Raw genomic sequence first — 15,418 nt, 5'->3', positions numbered from 1 at the left:
GTTAGCCAGTGAAAGTGACAGCAATCTCCTTCAAACTAAGTTTGTAGATAAGTAACTAAAGCAGTCTCGTGATTTTTTTTTTTAAGGACCTCTTTCATAGTCTCTGAGATCATAATAATGTTAAATTTCCCAACCCTATAAAAAGTATATCCTAGCTTTGCAATGACTCTGCAAAATAGTTTCACCTATATTTCTCACTTGCGCACACAAAGTTTGTGCATTACACAGGGCAAGTATCATCCCCCATTTTAAAAACAAAGGGCCCATGGTTAATAACTGACGAACCAGGTCCACTTCCAGTCCTCAACAAGATGCTTCCCCCTAAGAACATACCAAAGCAGCAGACCATTTTTTCCACACAGCAGCAAACATGGTGGAATGTACACCTCGGGGCACCACATCACTCTTCCCGAGTTGGGAGGTGTGCAGAAGTCCCTCACACCAAAACAGGGCAGCATGGGAATAAACATCTATTACATGATGGCAAAATCTTTCTCAAGGTCCACATTCCAAATGCCATTCCAATTACTCTAGTGACCACCTTCCATGAATGACTTCTAATCATGTGGGCAGCTAACCTGTGATTATAATCAACAAGGGAGAGCAGTATTACCACAGAGGCAGAATTCACACGGCTCCTCCCAGTGATAGAAAAATTTACCATGCGAAGCAGGCTGTGGCCCAAAGACACAATCAAGCAAGAGAACAGTTCATTAGGAAACTGTGGTCTGAAGTTCAGATAGCAACACAGAAATGCTATCTCATCGTCAAGTGGTCCGTTGACCTGAATCCCATTTACATACATGTCACTATTTTCTTTCCTTTAACAGCTACGTCACATCAAGTAAAGTACCTCATGTACTAGGGCTGCAGTTTCAAAACTTATCACCAAAATGCAAGATATTAATAGATACTTTACAAAAAAAATTCCTTGGTTAAATGATTTAAGGAAAAAGGCATATTACTTACCTTTCTGCACATTAATGAATCTGAGATGTCCCACATAAAGAAATACATTAGACTTTGTTTAGTCCAGTCTTTTCCCCACAGTACTTTTGGAATACAATGACAGGGCAACACTGTACTAGAAAGTAAATGTTATACAGCAGAAACTTCTGGATTAGACAGCCAAGGTTCTTGGGTTCTGTTTTCAGCCCTGCACTAACCTAGCTGAAAAACCTTAGGTAAATCATTTAATTTTCTCTGGGCTTCAGTGTATGACCTAATCTAAGTTCCTTCTACCTTTAAAATTCATTTTTATGTAAGTGATTTTATCACAAGAGAAACAGTTTATATAAAGCTCTCACCTAGTTGGAAACTTAAAGTTTAAGAATATGTTAATCTGGGGCTTCCCTGGTGGCGCAGTGGTTGAGAATCTGCCTGCTAATGCAGGAGACACGGGTTCGAGCCCTGGTCTGGGAAGATCCCACATGCCGCGGAGCGGCTGGGCCCGTGAGCCACAGCTGCTGAGCCTGCGCGTCTGGAGCCTGTGCCCCGCAACGGGAGGGGCCGCGATAGTGAAAGGCCCGCGCACAGCGATGAAGAGCGGTCCCCGCACCGCGATGAAGAGTGGCCCCCACTTGCCGCAACTAGAGAAAGCCCTCGCACGAACCGAAGACCCAGCACAGCCAAAAATAAATAAATAAATAAATAAATAAATAAAATTTAAAAAAAAAAAAAAAAAAAAAAGAATATGTTAATCTGCATCTAAAAAATTATTCAAAACATTATTTGCTGCTCATTCATTCTGAAAACCGTGGTTGTCAAAGTTTTCCCTTAAAGGATATCATGTGGACAAGCATATCACATTTTTAACGTGGCCCCTTTTCAAAGCTATTAAATTTTCATAACTTGTGTATTTTAATCATATGGAATTTTTTTTAAAGTTCCTAACGTAGTCTTTCACTTCTCTAGGACATTCCAAAAGCAGTTAAGCAATTTAACACAAGATCTGGGGGGCTTAAAACTCTCATTAAGACGGATGAACACCTGACAGCGTGGAGAAGCGAAATCCCAGGCAGCCCGAGAGAAGCGGCCAGGCTGACCTACAAGGTGATGCAGGACGCTGCTTTCTCACAGGCTGGCTCTGCCCTATCACGGTGATTTCCGAGAACTGACAAGTTCACCTCTACTCTTCCCAGCAAGTCACTATAATGGAGCATAGGTTTTTCAATGACAATTTTTAGAAGTTAGAAGGTGTATTTAGTTCAAATACAGCAAATGTAAACAGGCTTTCAAAATACAGATTCAACCCTATCACATGACCGTTTGCTGATAGGCTATATGCTACAAATCTGAACCAGAAAATACCTCTTTTGATTTTTCCTCTTTAGTAAATCTTCCAAATTTCTCTATCATTTCAGCCACAAATATAACATCCATCTTGTCAGAAAAGTTGGCTGCTTCCACCGTGTAAGCCAATAATTGTCGGGCTGTGGCCAGAGCGTTGGTAAGATTGAGGGGCATCTGCATGAAAAAGGCAAAAAGAAGCACTTAGCAAAATGATGGACGAAATTCTGACATCTTACCTTTGCATTTCAAAACATGGCAATGAATTCAAATGTTTTATCGTTTACTCACTATGACCTTCTTAAAGCGCTTTTCCAAAACTGAAATATGATTGGAAACTTACCTGAAGGAATTATTTTTAACTTGGAATGGAATATAACAGTACATAAATGGGCTGCACAATCTCTTCATCTCTACCTAGCCAAATTCTATATATACTCAATTCCAATTGCCTAGTAACACCTTTCCCGAGTATTCCAGCCAGGAAGGATCAATATCTGGCCTGGAACTCCTGCCACGTGGGAGCATGAATCACTTATTTGCCTCTTATCTGTACTGCCATGCACTGCCAGTAATGTCTTACATTTGTTTATTTATTGACTTAAACACGACTCAGCACCAACCATTACAAAAAGTGTATATCAGGTGCAGGGGAACGTAAGAAAATGTGTAACACACAGAAACCACCTGCCAGCTGCTTATAATCTGCTATGGTTTAAAAAAAGACACACAGAAGCAGAGATAAGAAAAAGCATACGAAGAGTACAAGTGCAACAAGGGATCACTTGTGACAAAGGATTTATAAAAGGAACTAAAGGGTAGCTTCCCAGGTGCACTTGAAGGATGGTTGGGATTTTGCCTGGAGATACAGATGATGAAGGTATTCAGGCAAAGGCACAGAGTCAGGTCATAACTGGAAAGGAAGAGTGATGCCAGAGATGTCCTTCTCTGGTTGAGAAGGACAGGTCTGATCCCAAAGACACAGTCCACTGAAGTATAAACACCAAATCCTATGCTTTACTAGTATTAAAAAAAAAAAAATCTTATGTATTTGGTGTGAGTACCACGTTTTATTAGCACCCTCAGCAGATCTGAAGACTTTCTAGTTACCTGATTAAACATATAAAGAACTCTAGTGACATCATTTGCATATTGGCAGCGAGAATAATCATCATCCGCCCAAAAGCCACCTCGATCACATCTGCGCCAGGCCTTTCTCTCATCCTGTGCGTTTCCAGGATAGATCCCACCGCTGTGGGTATTCCGAGTACACTGCAGATGTGCAGTAATGCCTGCCAGTGTTCTGGGCCACCTAGAGAGACGAAGACAAAATGGCCTAAGAGAACCTACAGCGACACTAGTAACAGGAGAGGAAAATCAAGGTTTAGAACATGTCACACAGAATCAGAGAAAAATCAAGAAGAAACAAAACTCCTTTAATGATAAAGACCCCCAATTTTTTTTTAAGTTAAAATGGACTAAACCGTTTTAAGCTATCAGCCAAGTATATTTTATTACCGTAACAGAATATTTTCCTAAAATATTCTAAATATAAACAGACAGGGAAATTGTATCTTACCCAGTAGAAAAGAAAAATGGTACACTAAATGGTCCTGCGTTTCTTTTTAATTACTGTTACTACATTGTTGGCTGAGATAACCATTAGTTACATAAGGTCAGAATCTTATCCAATATAAACAGAATTTGCCCTTTCACAGAAGGAGAGTTAGTATATGTGTAGAAAAGAGCTACCATAGCAGGCTCAAGACTGCTGTCCTTAGAAAGGCCTGCTTGCAATGCTGGCCCTTCGGTGGCACCTAGGAACTTGGGGCTTGGAGTGTTCCCATAAACAGTTAACTGGTAAGGGTGATTCACTGTACCTAGACTGTCTGGACAAGCAATATGGTGTATGCTGAGCACCTGCTTTCTTCCTGGGGTTCTGAAATTTTGGTATCAGGTAGGCCGAGGATGCCTACATGACCAGCTCCCAACAAGAACTTTGGGTGCTGCGTCTCCAGTGGGCTTCCCTGGGCAGAAACACTATACAGAGGCTGCTGCCTTTTCAAGGCTGGAGGAGTAGTGAGCTCTGTGTGACCTTCCTGGGAGGCAGAGATAATCAAGAACCTTACACGTGGATCTCTCCAGAACCCAGCTGTGTCTTTCTCCCTTATTATCCAGCTATGTATATTACTGTATCACTATATCTTAGATGTCACTACAGCTATATGCTGAATCCCATAAGTCCTTTTAGCAAACTTCTGCACTTGGCTGGGATGGCGGGGGTGGGGGTGGGTCTTGAAGACGTCCAATATCATATACAACCGAATATATCTGGGTGAAGCCCAGATAAATTGTACAGTCACTGTGCAACTGAAGTGACTACACTGACCTGCTGGTATGGACCAGCACTAACTGGATTGAGAGAAATCTTTGTTATTTGAGCTCTATTTCTCCAAAACTGGGAATGAAAATAACATATTTAATAAAAGTTATAGCTGACTCATAACATATGAACTGCTAAATTATAATATCAGCCACACCAAAATAGAATGCATTATGAAAAACTATATAAAAGATCAAGCAAGACTAAACTAAATCTTATTAATGCAGTGGAAGTTGTAACTGTATAATATCTTATGGAATGTCAAAAGATAAATAATTCATTAATCAGTTAAATGATTAGACTCTACTTCTATTTTTAAAAATGGAAAATACTCCAAAACTATGAGTAAAAACAGAAAATCCACCCTAAGGAGAAAACATACTGTGACTATTTAATGAAGATGTTGAATTTAACAAAATTAACAAATGTTATATATTGCACTTTAAAGTATACTTTAAATATTTAAATATTATAAATTAACAGTTAATCCACATAAAAAACTTATCCATTGGCAATAATAAATTATGATTTCCACATATTCATGTCAAGGAGAACTTTAAAGGGGGAGGGGGAGGAGGACGAAAGACAATTTTTTAAAAATCAATGAAGAAGTAGCTGAGGTAAAGATGTTATTGCTTCTTTACCTTTGACTTGAAAGATTAACACCAAAGGGCTTTTTCTCTTATCCTTAAAAATCAGACTTACAGCCACAAGGCAGCAATACCACCAATCATAAGACAGCTATAAACTGGGTATTCAACAATCTTTAAGCTGTTTTACAGAGCTACATATTTCCCTTCATTTATATTAACTATATAACTCATACTAAAATTCTAAACATAAAGAACTTTAGGTAAATAACATATTTAAAGATAATGTTTTAAAGCAACTTTGAAAGTAAGGAGAGTCTAAGGTGAAAGTTGTTAGCTCTCACAAATTCTAAACTTTCTACTAAAAAAAATAGCAAACAAACCACAGTATTTAACCCATTCTGATCATCTTAACAGAGTCCAACACTAGTGGCTCCCCAGCTTTCAGACCACCCAACAGCCCTCCTTTCTCAAAGTCCCTCTTGCTTAATTGCCAGAAGAACCAAAGGGGAGGAAAAATGGTTATGTGTTTCTGCTAATTATGATGTCTACTTAACTGCCTACGGTTAAAAGTCAATTAGCACCACAAAACCTTCCAAAGGTCATCCAAAAAAAGCCCTTAAAAAAAACAGGAAATGCTATTAGCACACTATTTTAGTAGAATTTCCAAACTGTTTCCTAAAGTAGTGGTTCTTAACTTTTACAACAAAACCACCTGATAAAAATGAACACTTCTGGCTCAGCCTTCAGAGACTCATAAATCAATAGATCTGAGATAAAGTTCAGGCACCTGTTTCTACTTTTAATCTCCATAAATGATTCTGAAATCACTTATGGGTAGTCCTTAGATATATAAGGATATATATGTGAATACACATACATTTCTCAAATTTTCTTTCTGAGGATAGGAGACTGATCACATATGTCTACGCCTTTGAGAATAAAAAGAGGAGGGGCCAGTCAGCCCTTTCCAGCACTCTCCATGCCACTGACCTGAAATCCCCTTTATTGTTTACCACCCTCTCGGGAGGACAGTACTGCGCAGAGCTTTCTAAGACCACAATATCGACGGTTCTCGTATTGTTCCCACGTTTGGACTGGACATGACAGCCCCAATTTCCAGTCGATCCAGCCTGAATATTAGAAATGGTTAGGGCACTGTATGAAGAAAGAGTTTAAAGAGAGAGAAAATATGGTTAGGCAAGAAGGAAGACAGCATGTGCTTCGATCATTCTTTGAGCAAACATGAATGGATGCTGCAGGCCAAGCGCTTGCTTGCTAGATTAAAAATAATAATAATAATAATAATAATAATAAAATAACCCCTCCATTTAAATACTTCAGCAGCAAGTCAAGACAGGCAGGTAAAGGGAGACCTAAAATACTACAGTAAAAGCTATAGCAGAATGAATGGAGTGGCACTGAGACTTCTCCCTCCAAGAAAAGGGAGGGCAGGCCACCACAGGGAGCAGAAACCAAGTGCCAAGGCAGAAACATCATGGCACTTCCTTCAGCAAAACTAAAGGAGAGTCCATTTCTGTTTTGTATATAAGTTCATTTGTAACCTTTTTTTTTTTTAATTACACATACAAGCAATAAAAACAGAAATAGACCCAGAGACATAGAAAACAAACTTATGGTTACCAAAGGGGAAAGGGGGGACGAGGGATAAATTAGGTGTTTGGGATCAGTATACACACACTCCTATATATAAAATGGTAACCAGCAGGGAACTTCACTCAATATTTTGGAATAACCTATAAGGGAGAAGAATCTAAAATAGATACATGCATACATGTATAACTGAATCACTTTGCTGTACAACTGAAACTAACACATTATAAATCAACTATACTTCAATAAAAAAAGAAAAAAATCAAAAACAAAATGATAATTAAAAAAAAAAAACTAATAGAGAGTTTCCAAGTTACATCTACCTTTTCAGATCCATACTCCAGCATGAAGAAGACTAATATTATGAAGTGTGTAATTAATATTTAAAATGAAATATTTTGTGGAAAAGGGGTTAAAACCTGTCTCTAAAAAGATTTAATAAATTACCAATTAATGCTTTAACAAAAGTAGCTTTCCATTTAAAAGCACACTTCAACTTATAATAACAGCTATATTTCTAAAAAGCTGTCAGAAAATTCAACTTTCAAGATGAAATCATAATTCTCTAATATAAAACCTATTAATTAAAGAGCAAATGTCAGAACCTTCAATTAAACTTTATTCCCCCCACATGATCTACTATAGTTTGCTTTTATGTAGATACAAATAAATCATTAGACATAAAGCATGTATAATTTTAATTAACTTAACAAAATAATGCCTTGAAATTAAAACACATTTTTCTAGCTTCCTAAAATCATTAATGGCTACACAACAAATGTTCTAATAAAGACTATGAGGCACTGTGATTCTGAATCAAAAAAATATTTATCATCTTTACTAAGTTAGTAAACAAACTAAAACACTGAAATAAATATATTCAAGGTAAAATGACACAGAAGAGTTTGACATTAAATTTAAATAACCAGAAAGTCTGTCAAACATTATACTTTGCATAACTCTACTGAACTAGGAAGAAGTATATAAAAATTTTTGGCAATAAAAAGCATTCTCTAATCCAGAGATCTCCAAATTTTCTTGGTTCACGGTTCCTTCACTGACTAGATAACTTCCACAATGCCCCTAGCCTAAAAGAAACACCTAAGGTGAAAGCAATCTACAGATTCAATGCAATCCCTATCAAACTACCAATGGTATTTTTCACAGAACTAGAACAAAAAATTTTACAGTTTGTATGGAAACACAAAAGACCCCAAAGAGCCAAAGTAATCTTGAGAAAGAAAAATGAAGCTGGAGGAATGAGGCTCCCTGACTTCAGACTATATTACAAAGCAACAGTAATCAAGACAGTATGGTACTGGCACAAAAACAGAAATGTACATCAATGGAACAGGATAGGAAGCCCAGAGATAAACCCATGCACATATGGTCACCTTATCTTTGATAAAGGAGGGAAGAATATACAATGGAGAAAAGACAGCCTCTTCAGTAAGTGGTGCTGGGAAAACTGGACAGATACATGTAAAAGAATGAAATTAGAACACTCCCTAACACCATTCACAAAAATAAACTCAAAATGGATTAAAGACCTAAATGTAAGGCCAGACACTATCAAACTCTTAGAGGAAAAAATAGGCGGAACACCCTATGACATAAATCACAGCAAGATCCTTTTTGACCCACCTCCTAGAGAAATGGAAATACAAACAAAAATAAACAAATGGGACCTAATGAAACTTAAAAGCTTTTGCACATCAAAGGAAACAAGACGAAAAGACAACCCTCAAAATGGGAGAAAATATTTGCAAACGAAGCAACTGACAAAGGATTAATCTCCAAAATTTACAAGCAGCTCATGCAGCTCAATAGCAAAAAAACAAACAACCCAATCCAAAAATGGGCAGAAGACCTAAATACACATTTCTCCAAAGAAGAGATACAGATTGCCAACAAACACATGAAAGGATGCTCAACATCACTAATCATTAGAGAAATGGAAATTAAAACTACAATGAGGTATCAGCTCACACCAGTCAGAATGGCCATCATCAAAAAATCTACAAACAATAAATGCTGGAGAGGGTGTGGAGAAAAGGGAACCCTCTTGCACTGTTGGTGGGAATGTAAATTGATACAGCCACCATGAAGAACAGTATGGAGGCTCCTTAAAAAACTAAAAGTAGAACTACCATACAACCCAGCAATCCCACTTCTGGGCATATACCCCGAGAAAAACATAATTCAAAAAGAGTCACGTACCACAATGTTCACTGCAGATCTATTTACAATAGCCAGGACATGGAATCAACCTAAGTGTCCATCGACAGATGAATGGGTAAAGAAGATGTGGCACATATATACAATGGAATATTTCTCAGCCATAAAAAGAAATGAAACTGAGTTATTTGTAGTGAGGTGGATGGACCTAGAGTCTGTCATACAGAGTGCAGTAAGCCAGAAAGAGAAAAATAAATACCGTATGCTAACACACATATATGGAATCTAAAAAAAAAAAATGGTTCTGATGAACCTAGGGGCAGGAGAGGAATAAAGACGCAGATGTAGAAAATGGACTGGAGGACACGGTGCAGGGGAGGGTAAGCTGTGACAAAGTGAGAGAGTGGTATGGACATATACACACTACCTAATGTAAAATAGATAGCTAGTGGGAAGCAGCCGCATAGCACAGGGAGATCAGCTCAGTGCTTTGTGACCACCTAGACGGGTGGGATAGGGAGGGTAGGAGGGACATGCAAGAGGAAGGGGGTATTGGGTTATATGTATACGTATAGCTGATTCACCTTGTTATACAGCATAAACTAACACAACATTGTAAAGCAATTATACTCTAATAAAGATATTTAAAAAAATGCAATTGACTGTAACAGAATAAAATAGAAAGAAAAACAAAAAAAAACACCTAGGGCGGTTCCAATGACTAAATGCAATCCTAAAACTGTGTATATATGTCCTAATAACTTAGAAGCCATTTGAAAAAAAACCACACGTCAATTAAAATATTTCATTCTTAACCACAACTACTTCCTAATGGGTTGTGCATGCCTATTGGGCACTCCAAAATTAATCAAACATTAGATACAGATCAAACAGTGATATCCATATTCCTTGTTCCGAAATGATTTTTACACACTACTTGCTTTGCACCATAGTAACTGTCAGAATCCCATTATCTAAAGTACGGCACCAGCAAAAGGGATGCAGCATCATGTAAATTCAACACCCTAACTGCCTGGAGCTGGTAGCTGTGTGGTGTCTCACAAACGTCCAGTATCACTATGCTCAAACACTTAAAATACCGCACAGCACCTCCGTTAACACACTGTGGCACCCCAGGATACATTAGCATACCCTCTGGGGAAAATGGTCCTAACCTAACTTTCAGTAATACCTTCAATGTCTAAAACCAATTATCGGAATAAATTTTTCAGGAATCCTCAACACGACATATTAGGAAATTTAAGGAGAAGGAGGTAGCTTCAATTTCAGTGTCCAGGAAAAATACAAACTCTGATTCTTACTAATGAAGGGTCAATGACATGAGGAGACCAATGAAGAATCAAGAGGTGTATGAGGTTTTAACCAGTCCAATAACCACATATTTCCTTTTCCTACAACTTCTTTATTATTCTGGGGTTAACTCTGTGTAAAGGACTTCTCAGTCTTCATATGAAAGATTTTCACTTTGGTAAGTGTCCCTACCAACAAAAAAATGTTAGGCGAAGTTGCTATCCTTAGAATTAATTTTTTTTGTAATGCTAAAGGAATTTAGATTAATTTAAGCATGACTTACAGAAATAAATTTATAAAGTAAATCTAGTTACTTTATAGCTACAAAATTTAAGAGTTAAATTAAAGCTCTTGGAACTATAGCCAATATTCTGTGATAAACAATAATGGAAAAGAATATGAAAAAGAATAATATACATATAATTCAGTCACTTTGCTGTAGAGCAGAAATTAACACAACACTGTAAATCAATTATACTTTTCAATAAAATTTAAAAAAAAATAAGGCTCTTTTATTCAGAAAAGTGTTCTATTACATTTTTAAAGCTTTTCTGTTGTATTATATGTCAATTATTGTCTACTCAGAAAATAAACTGCTTAAAATATACAATTTGGGGACTTCCCTGGTGGTGCAGTGGTTAAGAATCCGCCTGCCAATGCAGGGGAAACGGGTTCTATCCCTGGTCCAGGAAGATCCCACATGCCGCGGAGCAACTAAGCCCGTGCGCCACAACTACTGAGCCCGCAGGTCCACGTGCTGCAACTACTGAAGCCGAGCGCCTAGAGCCTGTGCTCTGCAACAAGAGAAGCCACCGCATGAGAAGCCCGCGCACCGCAACGAAGAGTAGCCCCTGCTCGCCGCAGCTAGAGAAAGCCCGCACACAGCAACCAAGACGCAACGCAGCCAAAAAAATACATATATATACAATTTGGTAAGTTTTGACGTATGTATACACTTGTGTAATTATCACACAGTAAAAATAATGTAACAATTAGAATCTTCTCACTAGAACTTAATATTAAGTGCAAAGAACATATAAAAAACTTTCCTAACAATCTTATCCCCTAATAAAAGAACTCTGCTTCTGGTAATAGCAGAGTGGCTCCTATCAAACCACTCTCCCTGCAATTAACAGTTAGTTATAAGCTGTGAACAAAACTACAATATGGTAACTATCTGAACACATGGAGAGTGATCCAAACCAAGCAGAAACCAAAGAGGATCTGACAGTAGGAAGAAGGGATTGGCAGTGGGGAGTAACCAGGAAATTTTTTTAATGGCTTTTGCCCAAGGGGAGGCATTATTCAAATAGAAACTCAAAATCTTACTGGTTGAAAAAGCAGAGGACAGAGGTAGAAAGGAGCCTGGCTGGAAGCCCAAACTTCTGCATATAAAATCCACCCAGCTCTTTAACTGACCCCGACCTACAGGTAGACAGGACAAACACCAAGCAGATTTCAGTGGCTGCCTAATACAGAAAAGCCAGATCTAGGAGTTTGAATTTAACCAAGGTAACTGTTCAATGAAACAAAATCAGCTGTCTTGAGAAGAATACAAAGGAATCCAGAGTCAGGGGTCAGCAAACTTTTTCTTTGAAGGCCAGATAGTAAATACTTTAGGCTTTGCTGACCAAGAAGCAACACTGAGAATATTATGTAGGTACTTATATAACCATTTGAAATGTAACCATTTAAAACTATAAAAAAAACATTCATAGGCCAGATTGGTCCCATAAGCTGTACTCTGTCAACTTCTCTATAGTAAATCATTCACAATGTCCAGGATACAATCCAACGTTACCAGACATATAAACAATATTTTTAAAATAGGGAAATATAAACCATATTCATAAGAAAAATAGTCAAGGTGATGATCCCAAGATGACCCAGATACTGGAATATGAAAGCAAGGATTTAAGGGTATCTACTATAAAAGTTAAAAGACACAAATGAAAATATGCTTCTAACAGACAGATAGGAAATCTCAGAAGAGAAAGAGATATTATAAAATAGAATATTCGAACCTCAAAATTCCCAAACCTGAGTCTCAACTCAGACAGCTTTTAGTTTCTTGGTAATTTTTTCATGATGCTTTTGTAGTACTACCCTAAAGTGCCCCAGGAGAGAGTTGAGAAACTACAGAGAAAACTCCAGATCTACTCTTCAATATTCAAGCTGAGGTCTATCTTTATGAAATTGGTAGGAAGGAAAGACAGAGAGAGACAGAAAAAGGCTTGGAGAGATACACAGAGACAGAAAGAGAGGCAGAGAGAAGGAAAGAGAAAATTCAATACCTACAGATTAAGATTTTACCAAAATAAAATATGATAAGTGATAACATCATATTTATTTTTATCCTGTTTTTTGTACTTTAAGTTCATTCAAATTAACTATTTCTGTGCTTGCAACAATCGTGGGGTTGACAGGTGTTATATTCTTTTATACTAGTGGGGTGAAAAAAGGAAGTATCTTAAAATGTTACATTAATCCTAAGACAGTGAAAATTAGGTGATTCCCAAAAGTGAAATTCTAAGCTTATTAGTAGCAGGAAATTGTTAGAAATTAAGTTTGGCACTAAAAGTTTACATTTTTTCCTCTTAAGACTTTAAACAAAAAGTCTCCCACTTTTAAACAGTGTTTCCCTTTTATCCTATGCTTTTTTCCTCCAAAACTGGATGGAAAAGATAGCTATTTAATTTTAGAAGATAAGTAACAATCAGGAAAAGAAATGTCAGAAGTTTGCTTTTTTAAATGCAAGAAGGTAAAATATTCATTCAAATTCTAACCAAACAGTACAATTCCGAAATGATAAATAAAATCCACAGAGACAATTCCTCATCTAAAAAAAGTTTACCTTGCAATCAATGAGCAGTTGTGAATCATGTTCTTTTCAACAAAGATACCTTGGGATTCATCAGTTTCGACTATTCGCCCATCCTGATACCATAACACTTGCATGTCTTGATCAATATATGAAGCCATGCACTGGAAAGGAAGGCTGTCTCCTTCAAACACAACTTGACGATGAGATGGAGTCATGTAGAAAGATGGTAATTCAAGGGGAGGATCTAGAGACAGTAAAATAAAGACTCAGTTAACAAATACAATACTATATTCACACTCCAAAATTTAAAATTATAGAAATTCTAATTGAAATTTAAAAAATGGAAAAACAAATTCCTCAGGAATCAGCATTCTAATGTTAGTATCAACAAAGCTATTACTGAATTAAGAGGGTCCAAGATGAAAACACCATTAAGTAAAATTAAAATGAAACCATTTCATATCAACTTTTACAAAGCTGATATATTTCCTTCTAGTAAGAAAAATAAAAGAGAGAAATTTTAACTACATATGCAAAAATGTACACAAATCTCTTGGCTCATTAAAAGCCTTTAAAACATTTAGTCCCTTTGTCTAACACAATAATTCTACTTTTAGTAGTATTCTATCCTAAATAGCTAATATGTAAAGATGTACACAAGGAAATTAATCCTTTGGATGTTTATGGAGTGAGAAATTATTAACCTAAATATGCAGTAATAAGGAAATTGCTATGGCTACATCTCTGTAACGAAAAAATATAAGTTATGGCAACATCTATATAATGGATTGGTATGCATCTTCTATATGATGAGGAAACAAGTTTACACCATTTCCAGTTACAAAAGGTTACAAAATAACATTAGAGTATGATATTTTGGACAAAACATAATAAAAAGGTATAGAAGATGACACACCAAGGTATCCTTGACATTAGCTACCTATGAGTGATAAGAATGTAAGTATGGGTTTTGTTTTTTTCTTCTTTTAGTTTTTCATTTTTTCCCCCAGCTTTATGGAGGTATAACTGACAAAATTATAAGTTACTTAAAGTGTACCCCAAGGTAATTTGATATATGCATACATTATTTCTTTTCATAAATCTTTAATCCAATGAGCATATTTTACATGTGAAACAATAATGATAATAAAAATAAAAGGAAAAAACTGATAAAGTTGTCTATTTTCAAACACCAAGACTAAACTAGAACCTACCTCTATCATTTTAAGGACTGTTTTTGGTTTATGTTTTTGTTTTCTCTTTTTTGTTTTTCATTTAGCACATGGTAAATGTGTTATTTCCCTCAAGCCTTCAGATAGTCTTAAAAATCATGATTTTCAATAGCTGCATACTATTTCACTGAATTGATGTACCATAATTAAACCAATGCCCTATTTTTGAGAATTTAGGATATGTTCACAAAGTCTGAAGATTTACATACATAGGTGATGATTTCTTAAGAATTAACCCCTACATGCAGAATTACTATATGAAGTTGTATCAATTCTTTTAAGAACACCAATACATATTGCCAAACTATCCTTCAAAAAGGCTGTATCAATTCACACCCCACCAACAAAATGTGACTGTATCCTGAGAGTTTATTACTATCAACAAATTCCTGATTTGCTGTTAGAAAATCTGAAGATCTATACTATTTATTGAAACTGGACTTCATAAAGAAAGCTGTTCAGAACCTAAGAACTTTAAACACCAATCAAAAATTGTTTTTTAATCCAGCTGACTTAATTGTCAGCAAAAACTAAATATTATCAAATCCATGAAGACTGACAGTTGTAATCAGTCCCAATGTGTAAACAGAACTCTGCAGTTTGTCAGGAAAAACAAGATAGCAAGGAAAATACAGTTAACCCTTTCTCAGTTTGTCTTCCTTACCGCACGTCAACAACTCCTGCTTCACACCTGTGACTGGCTGGGCCTGAAGAGACTTAGGATAAACACACCGTGTGTCCCGTACCGTGATGTTTCTCTCCTTTACCCAGCGATGCATCCACAGTATGTTACAATCACACAGCAGATACTCAGTCTGAAATTCTCTGTAGCACACAAAATGCAATTCAGAGGTTATGGTGAATGAATTAAATAGCACTTTTGCTTCATGTTGGCTTACCCTTTGGGTGGCAAGCACATTCCTGCTCGCCCTTACCATGCTACGGCACATACTGTACCATGAACTGGTGATGGTCTCCTTTCCCTTGAGATGACGCC

The 15,418-nt window shown here is 36.8% G+C and overlaps 1 protein-coding gene across 7 annotated transcripts in view; it reads right to left on the bottom strand.

The window, feature by feature from the left end:
* ADGRA3 (adhesion G protein-coupled receptor A3) overlaps positions 1 to 15,418 on the bottom strand; it is a 121,232-nt gene that overhangs the window by 47,509 nt on the left and 58,305 nt on the right. For 6 of the 7 annotated variants that reach the window (XR_009008342.1, XM_057546665.1, XM_057546666.1 and 3 more), the window contains exons 6-10: positions 15,086 to 15,246; positions 13,220 to 13,433; positions 6,256 to 6,420; positions 3,400 to 3,601; positions 2,311 to 2,466 (exon numbers count right to left, since the gene is read on the bottom strand). Coding sequence is in view for 6 of the 7 variants with exons in the window: in XM_057546665.1 (XP_057402648.1) it covers positions 2,311 to 2,466; positions 3,400 to 3,601; positions 6,256 to 6,420; positions 13,220 to 13,433; positions 15,086 to 15,246 (898 nt within the window). In the remaining variant the exon portion in view is untranslated. The remainder of the gene's footprint in view (positions 1 to 2,310; positions 2,467 to 3,399; positions 3,602 to 6,255; positions 6,421 to 13,219; positions 13,434 to 15,085; positions 15,247 to 15,418) is intronic. The other variant, XM_057546667.1, reaches the window with a different exon arrangement.

Source organism: Balaenoptera acutorostrata, chromosome 5, assembly GCF_949987535.1.
Source record: "Balaenoptera acutorostrata chromosome 5, mBalAcu1.1, whole genome shotgun sequence".
NCBI classification, from domain to species: domain Eukaryota; kingdom Metazoa; phylum Chordata; class Mammalia; order Artiodactyla; family Balaenopteridae; genus Balaenoptera; species Balaenoptera acutorostrata.
This window is presented reverse-complemented; position numbering and strand designations above follow the sequence as displayed.